This window comes from Thunnus albacares, chromosome 1 (assembly GCF_914725855.1).
Source record: "Thunnus albacares chromosome 1, fThuAlb1.1, whole genome shotgun sequence".
In the NCBI taxonomy this organism is placed as follows: domain Eukaryota; kingdom Metazoa; phylum Chordata; class Actinopteri; order Scombriformes; family Scombridae; genus Thunnus; species Thunnus albacares.
This window is the reverse complement of record NC_058106.1, coordinates 16,868,149-16,886,041: the sequence shown is the minus strand read 5'-3', so window position 1 is coordinate 16,886,041 and position 17,893 is coordinate 16,868,149. Positions and strand designations below refer to the sequence as shown.

At 38.5% G+C, this 17,893-nt stretch overlaps 1 protein-coding gene across 1 annotated transcript; it reads right to left on the bottom strand.

Annotated features, from left to right (window-relative positions):
* Nucleotides 1–5,983: 5,983 nt before the first annotated feature.
* On the bottom strand, nucleotides 5,984–17,137 carry xkr5b (XK related 5b). Its single transcript, XM_044346412.1, has 13 exons — nucleotides 16,907–17,137; nucleotides 14,531–14,620; nucleotides 14,333–14,438; nucleotides 13,922–14,088; nucleotides 13,125–13,258; nucleotides 12,809–12,887; nucleotides 12,351–12,520; nucleotides 11,028–11,139; nucleotides 9,571–9,738; nucleotides 9,235–9,425; nucleotides 8,922–9,005; nucleotides 7,787–7,970; nucleotides 5,984–6,709 (listed from the first exon to the last, which is right to left on the bottom strand). Exons 1-13 carry the CDS (start codon nucleotides 17,013–17,015, stop codon nucleotides 6,018–6,020), a joined length of 2,286 nt encoding a protein of 761 aa, XP_044202347.1. The 5' UTR covers nucleotides 17,016–17,137; the 3' UTR covers nucleotides 5,984–6,017.
* Between the last annotated feature and the right edge of the window lie 756 nt (nucleotides 17,138–17,893).

Here is a 17,893-nt window from a genome sequence, read left to right as displayed (position 1 = left end):
CATCTTTGTCAATAGTGACACCAAATCCCAACATCTAGATAACATTTAAGAAGTCTGCACATCTACTGTTCCATGTCAACTAATAAACATCACTAACTCATTTAAATTGCTTATCTTAAGTCATTATCACATCCTAGTTATGAATACTTTTTACTGTCAATTTAAAATCATATTAGTTTCTGTGCTATAATGTTTAACAAACACAGGTCTGAAGGTCACTTGTTATTATTTGAGGGGTTAGAAGTTGTGGTTAAAGGCTATTCTTCAAACTTAAAATGTCCTTTTGGAAAAGAACGGTAATTGGATAAGAGATTACTTTATGAGAGATAATCAAACATACAGTATACCCTAATTGCCTGTGCATTTAGTGGTGTAATAACTACAACATTAACATCTATGTTGATGTAATTATTCTGTTATAATGTTTTCTTGTTGATTAAGATGCTTCTAAGATACTTCATGGACTAAAACACAGTATGTTTTGAGATATAAGAGAGATGCACTCAGTGAAATGTATAATGATGAGGACATTTTTTTGTAATGCATGAACAGCAACATATATATATGGAGTTATTTGACTAATAGTTTCATTTGTTTGAGAAGTGTCTCATGATTTTGAATTGATGTTGACTTTGGCTGTGTCACTGTCATGCTCTGGATCATTGACCACAGAGAACCTGCTGATTGTTGAGTTACTTTCTCTTCCTTTAATCAGCCTGTCATCTGACTTTCAAAGTGATGAGATAGGAAAAATATTGTAACCACAGCACAGCACATCATGTTCAATCATTATTTTACCAAGCAAATTGTGTAAGAGCAGAGCCTAAATTTCAAAGTGTGACAAAAGCACTTTTTTATTTAACCAGACAGAGTGACCAAGATCACATTCTGCTTTCAACAGACGTAATCATCTTTTTTTCTATTAATATATTATTGAAGAACGGATCCTCAGTAGCAACAGTCTGGGGTTGTGTCACTGCATGCTGGGTCATTTGACCACCTTATAGACATAAGTATGTCATTTTTTAGTTTAATGATTACAAAAGACTGCAGGGCCCCAAAAACTGCAGGTTCAATGTTTGACAATTACTTAATTTCTAATTTCTAATTCACGTTTTTATATCTTTATTTCCACTGATATTCTTACATTATGCATAATCATAAATCAACATCAAGTCAATATATTTATGGAGCACATTTAAAAACAACAGATGTTGTCCAAAGTGCTTTACAGGGGGATTAAATTATAGGATTATGTGATTGATGATTACAATAAAACAAAAAAACACAGGATCAGAATAACAACACAGACATAAATGAGATTTAAAAAATCAGATAAAATCTCAACACAAACAGCACTGTAACTGTTAGCGGCAAACTATTCCACAATTCAGGGCCGACAGCTGAGAACGCTCGATCACTTTTTGTTATTAACTGGGTGCGTGGAATGGAGAGCAGTGATTGGTCAGCAGATCTGAGGGGTCTGGAGGGGATGAGCAGTTCAGAGATGTAACCTGTTGCCAGTCCAGAGCTTTAAGAACAAATAAAAGAACAATGTGTTTAATCACCAGGCATCAACCCTGACACCATGTAATATGTCATATGTTCATTGCATTATGACATGAGTACTAGAGCTGCTGTTATGCGTTATATTTTTATTATGTTGTATGGTATACTGTAATTCTAAAGGATATCTCAGACTTAACTGAGTTTAAAATGTATTATTTACAGTATCATTTACACCAAAGACTAAGACTAGTCCAAGTTCCTGTGTAAAAGCCCATAATGAGTTCAAAACGTCAGACATTAAATGATTCAAAGTTCATAAAATACAACACATCGGACTCTTGATCATGACTAATGACTTTATTTTGTCACATCAATAGCACAGTTAATGACTCACCAACCACAGCTTCTCTGTGGACATCCTTGTACAGAAGAGGTGATGCATGTCGATAAATGGAGGCCGTCCGGTGATTAGGTGACGTTACACTCAATCAGCAAACAAATTCAGGTTTATCAGTGAAAACTATACTGCCTTTAAACAACTTCACATGTGAAACTTCAGCACAAAACCTTGAAATACTGAACTGTAGCTGTCAAACACATCTCAAAACAGTTAACATGTCCAAATTAAACAAAAAAACATATATAGTCAAATTTCAAATTAGTAAAATTAGTCAAATTAGATACACAAGCAAATATAATACACGTCAGGTAGACAAAGCAAAGCGTACTGTACTAATATAAGGCAATACACGTATATGAGGCAAGCATGGCAGCTAAAACTGTCGTCTACAAGGCAAAGCGCTGCTGATTCATGATGATCGAGCCAAGGCATGATTGCAGTCTAAAGCGTGTGCGTACTTTTTTTTTTTTTCAATAGTGCAATAAGATACATTTCATTAGCTGGCTTATTGCTGTTGCGTACACATACATTCCTGCATGTGCATTGTCTACCATAATGTGTGCGTGAGTCGTAACAGTAGGTGCTTTCTTTTTCTACGGGAATAGATACATTTCTCTGTCTGGCTGTATGAACAAGTAACATGCAGTGACTCCTTCATCAATCAGCAAGGATACAGTTTGATAAGCTAATTCTGCCAAAAGCATGTGTCTCCATATACTTTCATTCCATCATCATCTTCGAATATAAGCAGCTCAACCATTTAACTGCTCATTATAGATATATTATAGATATATATAGTTCATATTTTGTTTAAAAGAAAGAGTAAAACAGAGCAGAACAACAAATATACGTGGAAGACTGTTAAATATCACATTCTATGACTACAGTGAAATTTTACATATTAAAATAAATAACATTCATAATATGACATAATATTGGCATTGAACAAACTCACAGCAGCACATTATTTCCTAAATTTCCCTTCATGTAACATGTGTACTCTGAACTTCAGCCCTTTCCTCAGTTTCCGTCCGTCGGGTAGCTACATTATTAAAAATGCTTTAATGTTTTTCAGAGTGTTTTTTAGTCCCACAGTGAGTAATTGAATTTTTCACTGTGTAAAACATTAACAATAACAGTAAAAGGAAAATAATAATGAGAAAAACAGATCATCCAATTTGTCACAAGGGGATTCTGTTTATCTGAGGTAGGAAGGACAGGTGAAAGAGAGGAAAGAGTAAAGCCCAACACCCATCGTTTGTGAGTGGAGAACACTAATGTGATTAAGACCTCTTTATTTTTGTCTATTTATATTTCTTACAGTTATTCAGTAAATGCTGTAATTGGTTTGCAAACTAGTTTAACTTTATCTGGTGTCACATCATGCTTTAAATCAACAAAGCTAAGCTAACAAAGAGGTATAAATATTAAAAAACACACGAATGTGACAGTAAAGTTCTGTGAAATATTATTGTCTAGTGGACATTTTCATTTGTTCCTGTTGGTGTCAGAAGAGTTTACTGTTACATGCGCACTAATGTGAAAATACTTAACTGTGGCACAACTGAAGAACAAATACATTTTGACAACATGAACATCAGGCGTCATGTTTACAGTGATGGATTGTCTACATCTGTGGAAGTAGTTCCTCTCATTTTAAACAAAAAAAAAGGAATTTTTGGTGTCATTTCCCTCTGAAGGAAGGAAAATAAGCCACATTGCCGATACAAAAAACGCAACATGATTTTAGGTATAATCTCTACAAGTACTTGCATTCTTCACAAGACAAGTACATTGTTTCCTCCTGTGCCTTGAAGCTACACTGACAACAACTTGTTTGTTTGTTGTGATCGTTAGTCAAAGTAACGTGAACCAAGAAGATGCCAACAATCCGAAACAATGTGAATTGTTCAGGACATGCAGCAAAACAATTTTATCGACAAATAAGTAAGCAGTGATGTAAAATACTGATTTCTTTTTTCTTAAATTTGGGGCGTTAGCTTGCAAAAAACCTCATGTGTCCATCACAGCACATACAGGTTTGCTGCCATTGTCATTAACATAAACATCTGCTGTGATCATGCATTATATCTTATCATGTTTCATACTAAAACAAAAAACTAAAACAAAATGTGATTGTCAAAGGTGTTCATAAAAGCTACCTCACAATCATAATGTCCTGCAGAAATGTTTAAGGTCTTCTTTCTTTGTCGCTAAAATGAACAGTTCATTTTGTCCCTTGATTGCAATCACTCTGAAAAAATATTGGAATATTGAAAATATAGGAGGTAAGTTGTTTAAACTTTATTATATAATATAAATATATAATATTATAATATAATATATTTATTTAAAGATAGAACATTTCTGCAGTTCATACACTCAAAACAAACAAATAAAAGATTAGTCTGATATCGAATATCCAATCACTAAAAGACAAAAACAAGTCATCAGCAAACTGATAGAATTACTAAAAGAGTAAAACTGAATGCATATACTGTAATAATGGAAACAATAACTAAAACTCATCTAATGTTTCATATTGCTTAATTTCCTTTATCACATCCCCATTGATTCCTGCATTATAATAGTAGCGTCACTTACAGAAGATAATGTTACGACCACTCTGTTGGCTAACAATAAACTTCTCTGCTGTAAAGTGCTGACTGACTGAAATTATTGCTGTTTCGCAAAGGAAAGCACAGAAATTTCCCTCAACCTTTTCTTTGTCTTTTGTCTGATGGCCTTGTGAATATAAAGACAAACACATCAGTTTACAGATTTTACTGCTCTACAGACTGAAATGATTCTGTCTCCTTGTGTATGACAGTAATGTGTGTAAACACTGAGCTCGTACTGTACTGTTTTGTAAAAATCATAATAAGCATTTGCATGCATAATAACATCAGTGACTTTGAATGTGCGCCTGGATTTGCATTTAGTATACATTAATCATATAGTTCTTGACAAATCATATGTTTCATTGTATCAGACTAGTTTAACTGATTTAAAAAAAGAGATATTGGTGAGTGGTGTTTCTTTAAGAGATCCTGCACCAGCAGACAACGTTTGATGTTTATTGTAAACTGCTTTAATTACCTGGTTCATTTAAAACAAATATTTGCTGAGATCCAACTAGCACTTCAGTAACTTTGCCTTGATTAACATGATTGTTTATAATTCCAATATCATTATAATTATGATCATTTCTTTATCAGCTGACTGCACTGCCTGAATAAGCTTTTAGACCTAAGACTTAACTGCATTAGTTTTTCTGTGGTTAGTTTCAGATGATCAGAAATCGTAAGCGTAGGGGTTTATCTAAATGAAGAAAGAGATACCCTCCCTTCATTAGCACCTGTGAATTTTTATCAGTGTATTCTTTTGATGAGTAACCCAAATCCAATCTTCTGTAAACACTTATCCGTAGTGTCCATAGTGAATTTTTTTCATCAACTGGTCTTTACTGAACTGAAATAATACACAAATTATAAGTCCTTGCTCTCATTTCTCCCCTCCCCAATTTCTAACTGATTCCCTTGTCAAGCCGTCTTTGTCACTGCTATCTTCTAAGGAAGTAGTCGGCCACACGTGTCTCTGATACACATGGATTTGCCAGATGCTTCCTTTTCACCTGCTAACAAGGAGCTTCGCTGTAACATGTGAGGAGGGTCATACTATCCCACCTTCCTCCATGTGAGCACTCCATTAAAACCAGGAGTTGCTAGTACAGCAACAAGGACCTGGTCCATCACTGACTTCCCACACATAAACAATTACTGCTAATTGTGTTAGTTGGAACAAGCCAGAGGTACTGGTATTAGGAAGCATGTTTTTCCACTGTGGCACCACTGTGCCAACCAACCACCAACACTCTCTGCAAATTTAAACCTTGTATCTGCATGTCAGGGGAAAAAACGTAAATAATAATTTATACTGCATATCCTTTCAACAACTGATTCAAGAACTGAGCTGAAAACCCCCCTACTCCCCACCAAGCCTTTCCCCAGTTAGTTAATGCATGAAGTCATGTATATCTTTAACTGCTAAACTGAAAAATACATCATTCCCCACCCAGATGTTCCCCTCCCCTTTACCCCCATCCTCTTTACACTGCCCTCTCTCTACTGTCCACAAACTGGACAATCTGTTTTCGAGCGTGGGAGATGACTGGAGTGAGTGGAATGATTGGAGTACTGGGCTCAGTAGCACCAGGAGTTGAAGCACCAGGAGTTGAAGCTGCAGGTGTTGAAGCAGCAGGAGTTGAATCTGCAGGTGTTGAAGCGGCAGGACTTGAAGCTGCAGGTGTTGAAGCGGCAGGGGTCGAAGCACTGGGGGTCCCACCAGGGGTAGGGCCTGGTGTTGTACCTGGAGTGGCAGGGGTGACAATGACAGGGGTCAGGACTGGACTTTCAGCCCCAGCTCGAGCCTCAAGTCGCGGGGTGGATGTGACGAAGCGAGCCTCCCTGATGCGGTAAGGACTTCTGTAGCTGGAGATGGGCGACAACTCGGAGCCCCAACCGAGATAGCTTCCACTGGAGGGAGACTGTGCATCCGCGCTGAAGTACAGTGTAGTGCTAGACTCTCCGGGCATTGATGTTTTTTTCTCTGGGGAACCAATCAGGAGAGGGGATCGTCGTTCAGGTGACCAGCCAGGAGTCTTGATGTCCAGAGAACCTGCAGAGGACGAGGCCTCAGTCAGGGTCGCAGCATTGCTGTCGATGTGGCGGAGACTTCCTGGTTGCCGGGGAGATGAAACTGTAGGTGAGCCGTAAGCAGCGCTCTGAAAGTCTTCATCACCTTTGAAAATGAAACCACATTCAGTTTAAGGTATGTGCAAGTTGTGTTTAAAACGATATGCACATTTCCTACAGAGAATGTCATGCAAGAGATAACCACTTCTACAATGGCTACAGAAGATTTCTATTATAATTTTCAAAAATAAGTCTGAACATAAAATACTTTTTTGAATGCTGAGTCTAGTTAAGATTAAAAGATAAAACTGATGGTTTACTTAGTGACCAGAAAAATACTTTATACAGAATACATACATATAAATACAGAAAAATACGTTTCTGCAGAGAAATCATTTTCCCATATCATTGGTATATGTGTCACTGCATAAACTTCTTGCAACAGCAACAGCATTTCCACACTAGCTCTGCTTGTGAGTGAATAACCTCAAACTACCAAATTTAAAGCAGCAAAATTACAGCATGATTGTGGATACCAGGAAGGCAGGTCTGAGCAGTGCAGACTGTGGTGCTGTCTTGGTATTCAAACCCAGAAATTTTAAAGATGTGCAATGAATGAAGCAGACAAGGCACCTCATCCAAAAGTTCACCCTGTGGGAGGTGGCTGGTAACAGATGAATGTGTGATCAGGTCATAATAACAAATGAGCCAAATGCTGGAACACAATGCAACCACACAATACAGTTGTTGGGTACAACATCCAGTTTGGAGACACACAATGTGCTGCACTGATTCAACAACGCACCATCACACCATGTTGTAACAGAGCAGGTTAATTTATTCATGGCCAATCATACACGGCCAGTGGGATGAATACTCATCGTTTGGAGCATTCAGTGACCTGGTTGCACATTACATCACTCCTGTGATTCCCCTACGCTGACATCAACCCATCTGCACCACCCGTCAAACTTTTGGCAGCTGCCTGAGGCACTGATGTTTAGTCAGCTTTAACGACGGGACGCTACAGGTCCTCTGTTGGATCAAGTCCACTACCTGTAGTGTCTGCCTCTGGGATCTAAGGTGATCCAGGGCAATACTGAGCAGCGGTTTATTTTTCCCTGGTGACTGTTTGTGTGTGTGTGCACTCATTAGCAAGCTCAATGTGCATCAGGAATCTAACCTTTTTCCTCTGATTGCTGAGCGCTGGACTCTTCTTCTGCACTCTCTTCAGGAATGACCTCCTGGACTGGGATGACCTCTGGAAACATTCTAATATCCTGGATTGTTGTGGGAGGAGCTTTTCTCACGGGTCTGGCGATTACACTGGAGTGAGCTGGTTTTGGTGGTTGGACCACCTCTCTCACCTGTGGGGCAAGACAGATGACTAAGACTCAGACTGCTGACAGACCTTTCAGTAGCCATCCTGAAGGCTGAGCCTAGTAATGTTTGTTCTCATGACCACATGGGTTGCAACATGTTTTTCCACTGTCCTACTGAATTAGTCTTTACATCAATACGTTCATTTTACACACAAACAAGAATCTTAAAGCCATTACTTAGAATTTTTAAGCTATTATAAAAACATATTCTACAATTTGTCTGAGGGCATGTATTTTTTGTTTGGAGCAAAATAAGCTAATCCCAGTTAAAAATGGTACAGTCTATATACTGCTTTCCATTCATTCGTCCCAGTGTCCCCTGTGTCTTTTTGATACTACCATTAGGGTCCACAAAAGTCTGATTTTTTGGCCACTTGAGATCAACAGAAACAAGTTCTGAACATTGATATATCATCATTTTTTGAGTTGGTACAGCAAACTTGTTAGCAAACTGTTGCTAATTTAGACATCCAGCAGTTGCACAGCAAAATTATCATTCATTTGAAGTTGTGTTACTGTTCACCTGGTGAATGTAAGTCTAATATTGATTCTCCTTTAGCTCTGTTTTTGATCTCTTATCAACTTCTGAGGGAAATATTTGGCTCTTTAGCTCATAATGCACAACTATGTTTACCAGCTAGTTGCTAACTGTGTCCATTGGCACTGAGCAGGAAATGTACAGTGAGTTTCAAGAGCTTTTTCTCTGAAAACGACGCTACAAGGGGGGGGGAGAGTGAACCAAAACAGAAGTAGCAGGCCGGAGAACCAAACAATGACCTGAATCTTGTTATAAAGTTCCATAAAGAGGTAATTATTGTAAAAAATATTGATTATGGCTGCTTTAACTTATGTATATTTATACAGGATACAGTATATTGCTGTGTCCTTAGTTAAAATGATCAGTTAAGTGAGGGATAAATTAAATAAAGATCTTGCCTGTGGAGGTTGGGTCACCTGTGGTGGAGGTGGTGTAGGAGCTGGTTGTGAGATCTGTGGAACCTGCGGTTGAATAGGTGGAAGCTGACAAATGACAAGAACGAGAAAGAACAATAAAATCTGTTATATCTCTAAAGTCACCACATTTAGGCCACATGCCAGTGTTTACTCCAAAAAACTTTTCCCATGATGTGACATGTGAAATCTTTCCACTGAAACTAATACTGAAACCACTCACTAATAGTGATGCAACACATAACAGATCATGTGACAAGAGAGGTCTCACCACTGAAACCTGAACAAAACAACAAACCTGAGGCATACAAGGTTCATCAGGGGAGTGAACTTCTTCAGACAGACCCATGAGACCGGCCAGCCCTCCCTCACCATATGCCGACCAGATCGTAGATACATCCCCAGTCTTTAGCGCCAAGCGAATCAGCAGCCAGTGGTGATGCTTCCAGCCCTCCCATTGGATAGGGAGATCCATGAGGGTCGCACCACCTGATTAGATTAACAGCCACAGTCATTATGATAGATAGATAGATAGATAGATAGATAGATAGATAGATAGATAGATAGATAGATAGATAGAGAGCTAGATAGATTGATTGATTGATTGATTGATTGATTGCTTTAGAAAACAGACCAGACAATGTTGCATGACGATGGAAAGTGGGTGTGACTTTTTCCTCCAATGAGAGTGTTGATCCACGCTCCGTGCAGGCTCCACCTATCCCCCTGTGGCGAATACTCTGAAAGATCTCAAAGGACTTCGGGTGGAGGAAACGGTAATACAGAACCAACGCTATCAAACCTGGAGAAAGAGAGAAGAGAGACAGGGAGGACTTCAGATGGAAGCGTGCAAGTGCATAAAAAATGTCTGAATCTCAAAATAAAACAAAGAAAATCATCCTACTGACAGTCACGTTGAAAATCATAAAACAACCTATCTGAAACACATGAGAGGCTAAAACCATGATCCATCATCTGTGAGCCTTATTCATATCCTGTTACTTTACCTCATAGTTGATGTAATCAGTTCAATCAGATCTCGAGGACATCATAGCTGAGATCAAAAATGATCTCTATTAATTAATCAAAGGGCAAAATGTGGTTGAAAAGTGAAAGTTGATTGGACGTCTACATGATAGATAATAATTTAAAATATGATGTTAGAAAGGCTGGAACTGTAACCGGACCGTGGAAATAGGACGTTCAGAATGTATTGATCTATACAAGTTCTAATATTAGTTGGATACAAATTGTGCCACCTGATTCCCAGATGTGCTGCAGCCACCTATTGGCTGGTTTAATTAATGCACCTTCAGAAGTGGGTAGGCTGAGCAGTTGGAGTGCGACAGGCTTTAGAGGGGTGATGATGATGAGGTGCTGTGTGTTTCTGATATACTGTGAGTAGTTTCTGGTTTGTTCTTCTTTGGAGTGTTTAATTAGTACCTGTGTAGGGATTATTGTCCATCTTACCTAACCTACACTTGAGATTACTGTGCTGTGCAAATATGTGAATTATCCTGCTCTTGCATGTAGTTTCCTCCTCATGTCTTTGTTCATGTGCATTGCTATTTAAAGCATAGCTTCACACTTTCTCAAGTGTCTTAAACAATATTCAGGTGTCCATATACACTGAAACATGTTTTTTTCTCTGTAATCATTCCTCCTGTTCATACTGACCATTAAGATATTTCTTCATGATGCACTTACAATGTAAGTGATGAGGGACAAACTCCACAGCCCTCCTTCTGTGCAAAAATGTATTTAAAAGTTTATCTGAAGCTAATATGATCTCACTTAATTAATCAACAGGCAAAATGTGGTTAAAATACTCAAATGTTTTTCCAGTATGACTCAAAATCAGGGTTATAACATGAATGTATTTCAAAAAGTAAATATATTCATTTGACTGCTGTTGAAACTATGGTTACCAGATGTCTAATAAACTTCACTCTTCACTCTGTGAAGTAGTTCTGCTACTAAATAAATCAATAAATGTCTTAGAACAAACATCTGTGGAAAATTAGACTTGACCAAAGAGAGAATGTGTTTGCACTTGAACATGAATACAGTATGTGGTTGTGTGTGTCTCACCGATAAGGAAGCTGCAGAACACTGCAGCTGGGATGCCGACAGTGTCCCATGACACCATGGTGAACAACCAGGAGGAGGCCAGGAGAAGAAAAGCGTTCTCTAAGAACATAGCCTGAGGAAACACAGAAAGATAGTTACCTCAACTTAAACATTTAGCTGTTATATTTGACTGCTACATTTACATCTTGTGTTTTTTACTCATCTTATATCTGACTGTTATTCAACTAGTATCTTAGAAATAACACTGAGGCAACATTTCCATCTTATATGTGCCATTTGGTGGACAGCTGGCAGTTATCAGAGCCACGTTCTGCACAGTTGAGGACCAGATTCATTTTCATATTAAAAAGCACCATCAGTATATACAAAAATTCTTTCAGTGTTTATTGTCTCATACTTAACCCATGTATTTAAAGGATAAACCTGGTGATTTTCTATTTTTTTCTTATTGTCAACAAATCTCATGTGCAGAGTCAAACTAGCATTTAACTCATCTTTACAAGTATTATGCATGTATCAAAAGCCTGATATAGCTTATTCCTCTGCGCTGTAGACCTCTGTTGTTGTCCAAAAAGTATTAAAAACACGTCAATGAGTCACACTGCTGCACGATGTGACATGTTCCTTCATCCCTGAAGACGATGGTTACTGTAGTATGTTTAGAAAAAGATCCAAAGAGTAAAAATGGTGATAAGATTGTAACTCTCAGGAGAGAGATTCCTTGTGTGGCTCCATAAGGTTCCATTTACAGAGCTTCGCTAGCTTGTTGTGCTACATATCACTCTTGAGTGCTGAAATTTATAATGTGACTCACTGACTCACTGTTTTTAATAGTTTTCAGACAACAGAGGTCTACAACACAGAGGAATACGATATATCAGGCTTTGGATACACAAACAATACCTGTAAGTAGATCAGTTCATTGTTGGTGTGGCTCTACACCCGAGATTTATTGACAATATAAAAAATATAGAAAATCACCAACCTTATCCTTTAATATGTCTCATATTTTCTCAAATTCTGTTTAAGCACATAGCTGTTTCTTTACATCAAATATCAGCACTGTTACACTGACTGTTGGGGAACTACTCGCATATTAAGTGGCAGAAAGGGATGGACTCAAAAGTTAATTTGTGTATTTTTTTTACTTCATAAACATGGAAATAATTCTTTTCATCAAATAAATTTTTTTCTCTTTTTATGGTTTATCAAAAGTTGAGTCACAGTGTTGCTGTTTTTTTTTCAGAGCCTCTGTATACGAAATAAATATTGACCATGAATTTTGATTCATCTAAAAAGTAGAGACCACAAACACCCACATACCAGGTAGAACCCAGCCATACGGTATCTGGATTGACCGTACTTCACATTGAGGAAAAAGAAGATGTGAATGGCTCCCAGAACGAGGTTGAAGAGTCTCCATCGACTAGTTGAACGTATGATGTCAGTCTGCTGAGACACCATCCAGAAAGTTGCACCTAGCCAGTGTACACCTGACACACACACACACACACATACATCATTTTCAAAAATTTTACTACACATTTATACATAAACACACCATTTCAGACAAATTGCTAACTATAAACTGACAGCGGAGGTTTACCATGACAAGGCGACCTCAACAAGACTAATCTCTATGATGTGACCCTGCAGTAGTTAAATATGTTTGGCTGAGAAACCAGCACTCATTCAAACACACCTATCATGCCATTACCCAACAGAAAATGGACTGTTAAGATTCAACAAATAGGACCTTTGAGATGAAGCCTTGGACTCACCAATAACTCCTAGGATCCACTGTTTGAAGATACGTGTGAAGAGCATGAGAACAGCAAATCGAGATCCCAACATACCGACCTGCAGACAGAGAAAGATATATGTCATATGTGTCATATACACAGTTATAAACAACACATATATGAATATATTTATCATTATATTAATACTGTTATATTGAGGGTGTTGTAGATAGATATAGACTTGGGTTGGATTTTGCTTTTTTTAAGTTACAACAGGAGGTGGGGGGGGGGGGGGATCGTTTATTATCTTATGTTGTACATAATGGTTGTTGTGAGGTTGTTTAAATAAGCTCACCCTCCATAGCAGTCGACAGAGAATGGCAGCAGGGGTCATTTGCAAGTGTCCTGGTCTGATGAGTGAACAGGCTCGAGCATAGAGGACCAAGGCCCAGGCAAGCGATAACAAACACACCGCAAAACACACTGAGGCTGGAGGGGAGAGAGGGCAGGAAGGTTTCTTTAATCCATATTTATCTTTTTTAAATCTGGAACCTACATGGACACAGTAAATTATATTTTCTCAATAGATTTAAGAGTCTGAAGTTGTTCTGCAGTCAGACAGTCAGAGGAGTCGCCTCTTCCAGGACTTCAATATTATATTTTCCCATAAATGCATTAGTGTGTAATGAATCTATTGTGGTGTAGATGTGATGCAGGAAATGGATAACCAGACTAATTATACTCCCTGTAACTTTAGTTTATTGTGATAATATGTTTTGTTTTCCATTAGTGAGCCTCACATTAGCTCATACAGAACCAGTTATGAACATATATGAACATATAAAGAAACAGCTGCATCTCAGCAGGCACTAGCTCTCTCGATGGTGGTGTGTGGACCACCAGAGGTTCCTCATACCCCTAAAACAAAGTTACCTAAATGTATTTTGCTGTTATTGTGTCGTTGCAGGATAAGTCTTGTCAGATGATCCATGGTCTAATATCACCAGAAACCCTTTAAATGCAAATATTTGATAACCTCAACAAATACTGGGCGTACTTTTACTACCATCACACTCAAAGCTATATGTGCTTCTTCACTCCTTCTCATTGTACTAATACATACTGACTAACTTCTGTTGACTCTTGCTCTACCTGGAGATTTGATTCCTATATCAGTACAGATGAGCACGTAGGTCTGCAGCAGAGTCTCAGGGAGGGTGACCACCAACGCCTCGAAGAGACGTAAGGCAGATACATCAGCCTGCTGCATGATCTCACTGTACACATCCTCATCTGGCAGACACATACACTGCAACAGCCTGTGAGGGCCGGAGATTGATACATGGGAAACAGAGTGAGAGATAGATTGATAGAGAGGAAAAAGGAAATGTCAACATACTGTATACTCATCATACATCATTAAACAAATATTTTTATTTTGTTCTTCTTTACTGCTCCTCATCAACCAGCTACCTGTTAGCACTGGCATCAATGTGATTGTTCATTGACCAATTAAAGCAATTTTGGCCCTCATTTACCCACACATACATAAAGTCATCCCACCTTTTGAAGATACCCAGGTGCAGTACATGGGTCCAGATGAGAGACTTTCTGCGGATGCGTCCATCTGACAGGTACCACAGGTAGCTGAGACACTGGGGACCCCAACCTGGGAAAAACAGAATGAAACATAAATAAAATATGACGTATCTATCATTCTATCTAGTTGTTATTGTGGTTGTCTTGTTGATATAATCTCACCCGGCAGCAGGAACAGTGCAGTGAATGCGGCAAGATGGGCGTAGCAGTAGTTGTGACCCACCCACAGGTAGTACACAAAACAGTAGATCACTGGGGAAACAGGAGAAAAACACATGTACTGTATAAACAGGCTGCACAGCAACACACTTATGATCAGGATGTACTCTGTTTCTGTAATAAAAACACATAAACTTGGGCAGATAAACCCAGTGATGGAATCTATTCAATGTTACTGTATACTTCTACTTTATTTCAGGATGAAATATTGCACTTTTTACATTTATCAGACAGCTGTAATTACTATTTACTGTACTTTGCAGATTAGGGTTTTAGTATCTGTTTATTAATATGATGTATTCTTAAAGATTAAACTACCTAACAGTATAAAAAGTAGTTAGAAAATAAGCTACACTTTGTCCAGTTGCATCATTAATCATCATTATCATCAAGTGTTCTTTACATGTTGATGCATCAGTAATGCTCATGTAATATATAATAACATTGATGGGGGCCATTTGATTTGCCACTTTAATACACTTAGTATGTTGCTGATAATGCCTCTTTATTTTAGAGTAAATTAAGTTACGTAGGATTTTGAAAGCATGACTTGTAATGTGTTTTGAATTCTTGTATCTCTTCATTTACTTGAGTAAAAGATCTGAAAACTTCTTCCACCACTGGACAAGTAACATCAAGGATCCCTCCAGACATGTTTAAGTTGTATATAAAACACTTTAAATAATTATTTGTGTCTAATATGGTTTTTCCACAAAAAAAAAAATTATCTCATTAAAATCCTTAAAATGACATCTACTCCTCCTCCCTCATAAGAAACTCCAGAAACTATGAATATGCTAATATTGTTCATTTCAAAAGTTTAACTGTCGGATACAAACTGTCTCCTATTTCAGTAAAAAGTCAGTTCTCAGTGAATGTACACTTTAGGCTTCAAGTTTCCACATCACACTTGTGAAAGTTGAATACTGGACCACGAATGGCTCCAGACTAGTTGTGATGTCACAAATCCTGCTCATTAGGAACACGCCTTAAACTCAGATTTTCAGTGAGCATAGAGAAATGTTTCTTCTTCAGCAGATGAAGGTGAAAACAGCCTTTTAGTGTCAAACTGCACATACATCATTCTGCACAATGACGCTCAAACATCCAACTGAAGGAACAAGAAGGAAAACACATTTTTGACTGACTGGAGGGGGACTTTAAACTTAGTTAGAGAAAACTTGCCTGCACACACAATCAATTGATCATTATGATCAGAACAGATCTCCTGTAAATCACGTTTTTTATTACTGTATATCATTGTAATATACAGTACTATTTCTAAGGAAAGATGATAGTTGCCTCTTGATATTGAAACCAGTATACTCCAGTTTTAAATATGAATAAGACTTACATTGCAGTACAATGCTGCTTACGTTGCAGTGCTTAACAGAAATGTTAAATCCAGACTACATTATCTGATTAGTGGCTGACTGCTAGGACATAAAACATTTTAGTGTTAATGTATTTTGTGAGTGCCAACACTTTTTCATATGACCTCTGTCCATCTCATCTAAGATTTATTGACAACAAAGATACCTCTCCCCTTCTAGCTACACTCACAGACACTCCTCTTCATCACTCTGCAGTTCTGCCTCCTCCCTCCATCCCTCCATCCCTCCATCCATGTAATCTGAACCGTTTAAACTGCCAAACAGGCGGGCTGTCCGGGCAGACTAGGCCTGGGCCTGGGGTACGCCCATCCCCTCCTCCATTCATGCACCTCCAAAAAAAAAAGGGCGCTGAAATATGACAACATGGCTCCCCTTTGTTTTTATTTAGGGAACCACACAGAAGCTGAAACGATGCAGCTGGAGAAGAGAGTAGGGAGAAAACTCTGGCGTGAGTCTGCAGTTTTGCGGCATGCAGGATTTCATAACATGCAGGGTATAAATATAGGAAAGAGGCGCACTGCTGCAGACTCTGTTCTGACTCTATTATTCATGACAACATAATTAAGACACAGAAGTGGAACAAATGTTTAACTTTATGTTAGATTATTGCACATTTTAAAACAGACTAATATATGACATGCAAAAGCTTCTTGTCTCATCTAGAACAGGCGCGGATCCCTTGAGCACCCGCTGTCTGCTCCCCACAGTACATCATATACTGTGCCCAAAAACATACATGCGCGTGCACACACCAACAAAGTCAAATAATATAACCAGGGATGCGCACACACGCACACACATATGTACCATCACATCCATCACCACCAACACACCGTTAGTGACACAACACTCATTTCTAGTGCGTGTGTGTGTGTGTGTGTGTGTGTGTGTGTGTGTGTGTGTGCGTGTCCCAGGTAGGACTCACGCGCCGTCCTCTCTGCAACGATGAGAAATGCGGTAAAGGCGAAGACGCAAACTTGGCAGCACGGTATGCAGGCGCCTCCGTGGTTCGAAGTCGCCGTGTAGTCTCTCATAGCGGCATTAAAGCGTGAACTCTCTGTCCCAGAATAACGGTGTTATCGGTGTGTGTTGGTCTGAACAGACAGATAGACCGCTGTCCAGCTGCTGCAGCCCGCTCTATGAGCTCCGTGTTCCCGTCCCAACGTCACCGCCCGTCCCGTTAAAGCGGCAGCACTGAGTACAAGCATCTGTGAGACTGAAAATGATCAGTATTTATTGGTCAGGCAGGCATCGTCCTGCTTCATGCTGAGGACTCACCACCACAATGCTCTTCAATGTTTAAGCCTATTTTGCATTTTCCTCTTACCTCTCCTCTTTAATTGTCTTATAAAACATGGGTATTTAGGGCTTTTACTTTGCCTTAATATAATTTTCATAAAAACAGAATGGCCTTTAATTAGCAGGACATTTATCTCTTCATTAAAGTAATAGAAAATATATTTTAGTTATTAGTCACAAAGATGCTCACAAGTGACTTTAAACTCACTTTTGTCCCGAAAAGAAAACTCTATGTCTATGTTGGATAAAAGCAATTATGACTGAATGTGTCATCTTATTTTTGATAACAATGTATTTTTAGTGGACATGTAACATGTTGACATGGTGCCTTCTGCAGAAGAAGAGCAAAGTAAAACCCTGAATACTAAAGTGACAACACTAACATTTTTCAGGGAAATACTAGAGTTCACAGAGCCAGAATTACAGTAGCAGCTCTGAAACTTTCATTAAGGTCCATTTAGTAGCTGTTCTGGAGCTTTCTGTTATATCATTTGAACAATCTAATTGTAAGTTTTCTTTCTGTCTTAATTGTCCTCTATTTTACATTCATCATCTATTATTTTCAAGTTGTATGTGGATGGTGAGGAGTGGTCTGATGAGTGGAAGGTTGTTG

Coding starts and splice junctions, on each gene's coding strand:
- xkr5b (XM_044346412.1), bottom strand. CDS start 17,015: ATGAGAGACTACACGGCGACTTCGAACCACGGAGGCGCCTGCATACCG. Junction 13,259..13,921: donor TATAGGAATCAAATCTCCAG/GTAGAGCAAGAG, acceptor TCTCCCCTCCAG/CCTCAGTGTGTTTTGCGGTG. Junction 12,888..13,124: donor TCTGTCGACTGCTATGGAGG/GTGAGCTTATTT, acceptor CTCTGTCTGCAG/GTCGGTATGTTGGGATCTCG.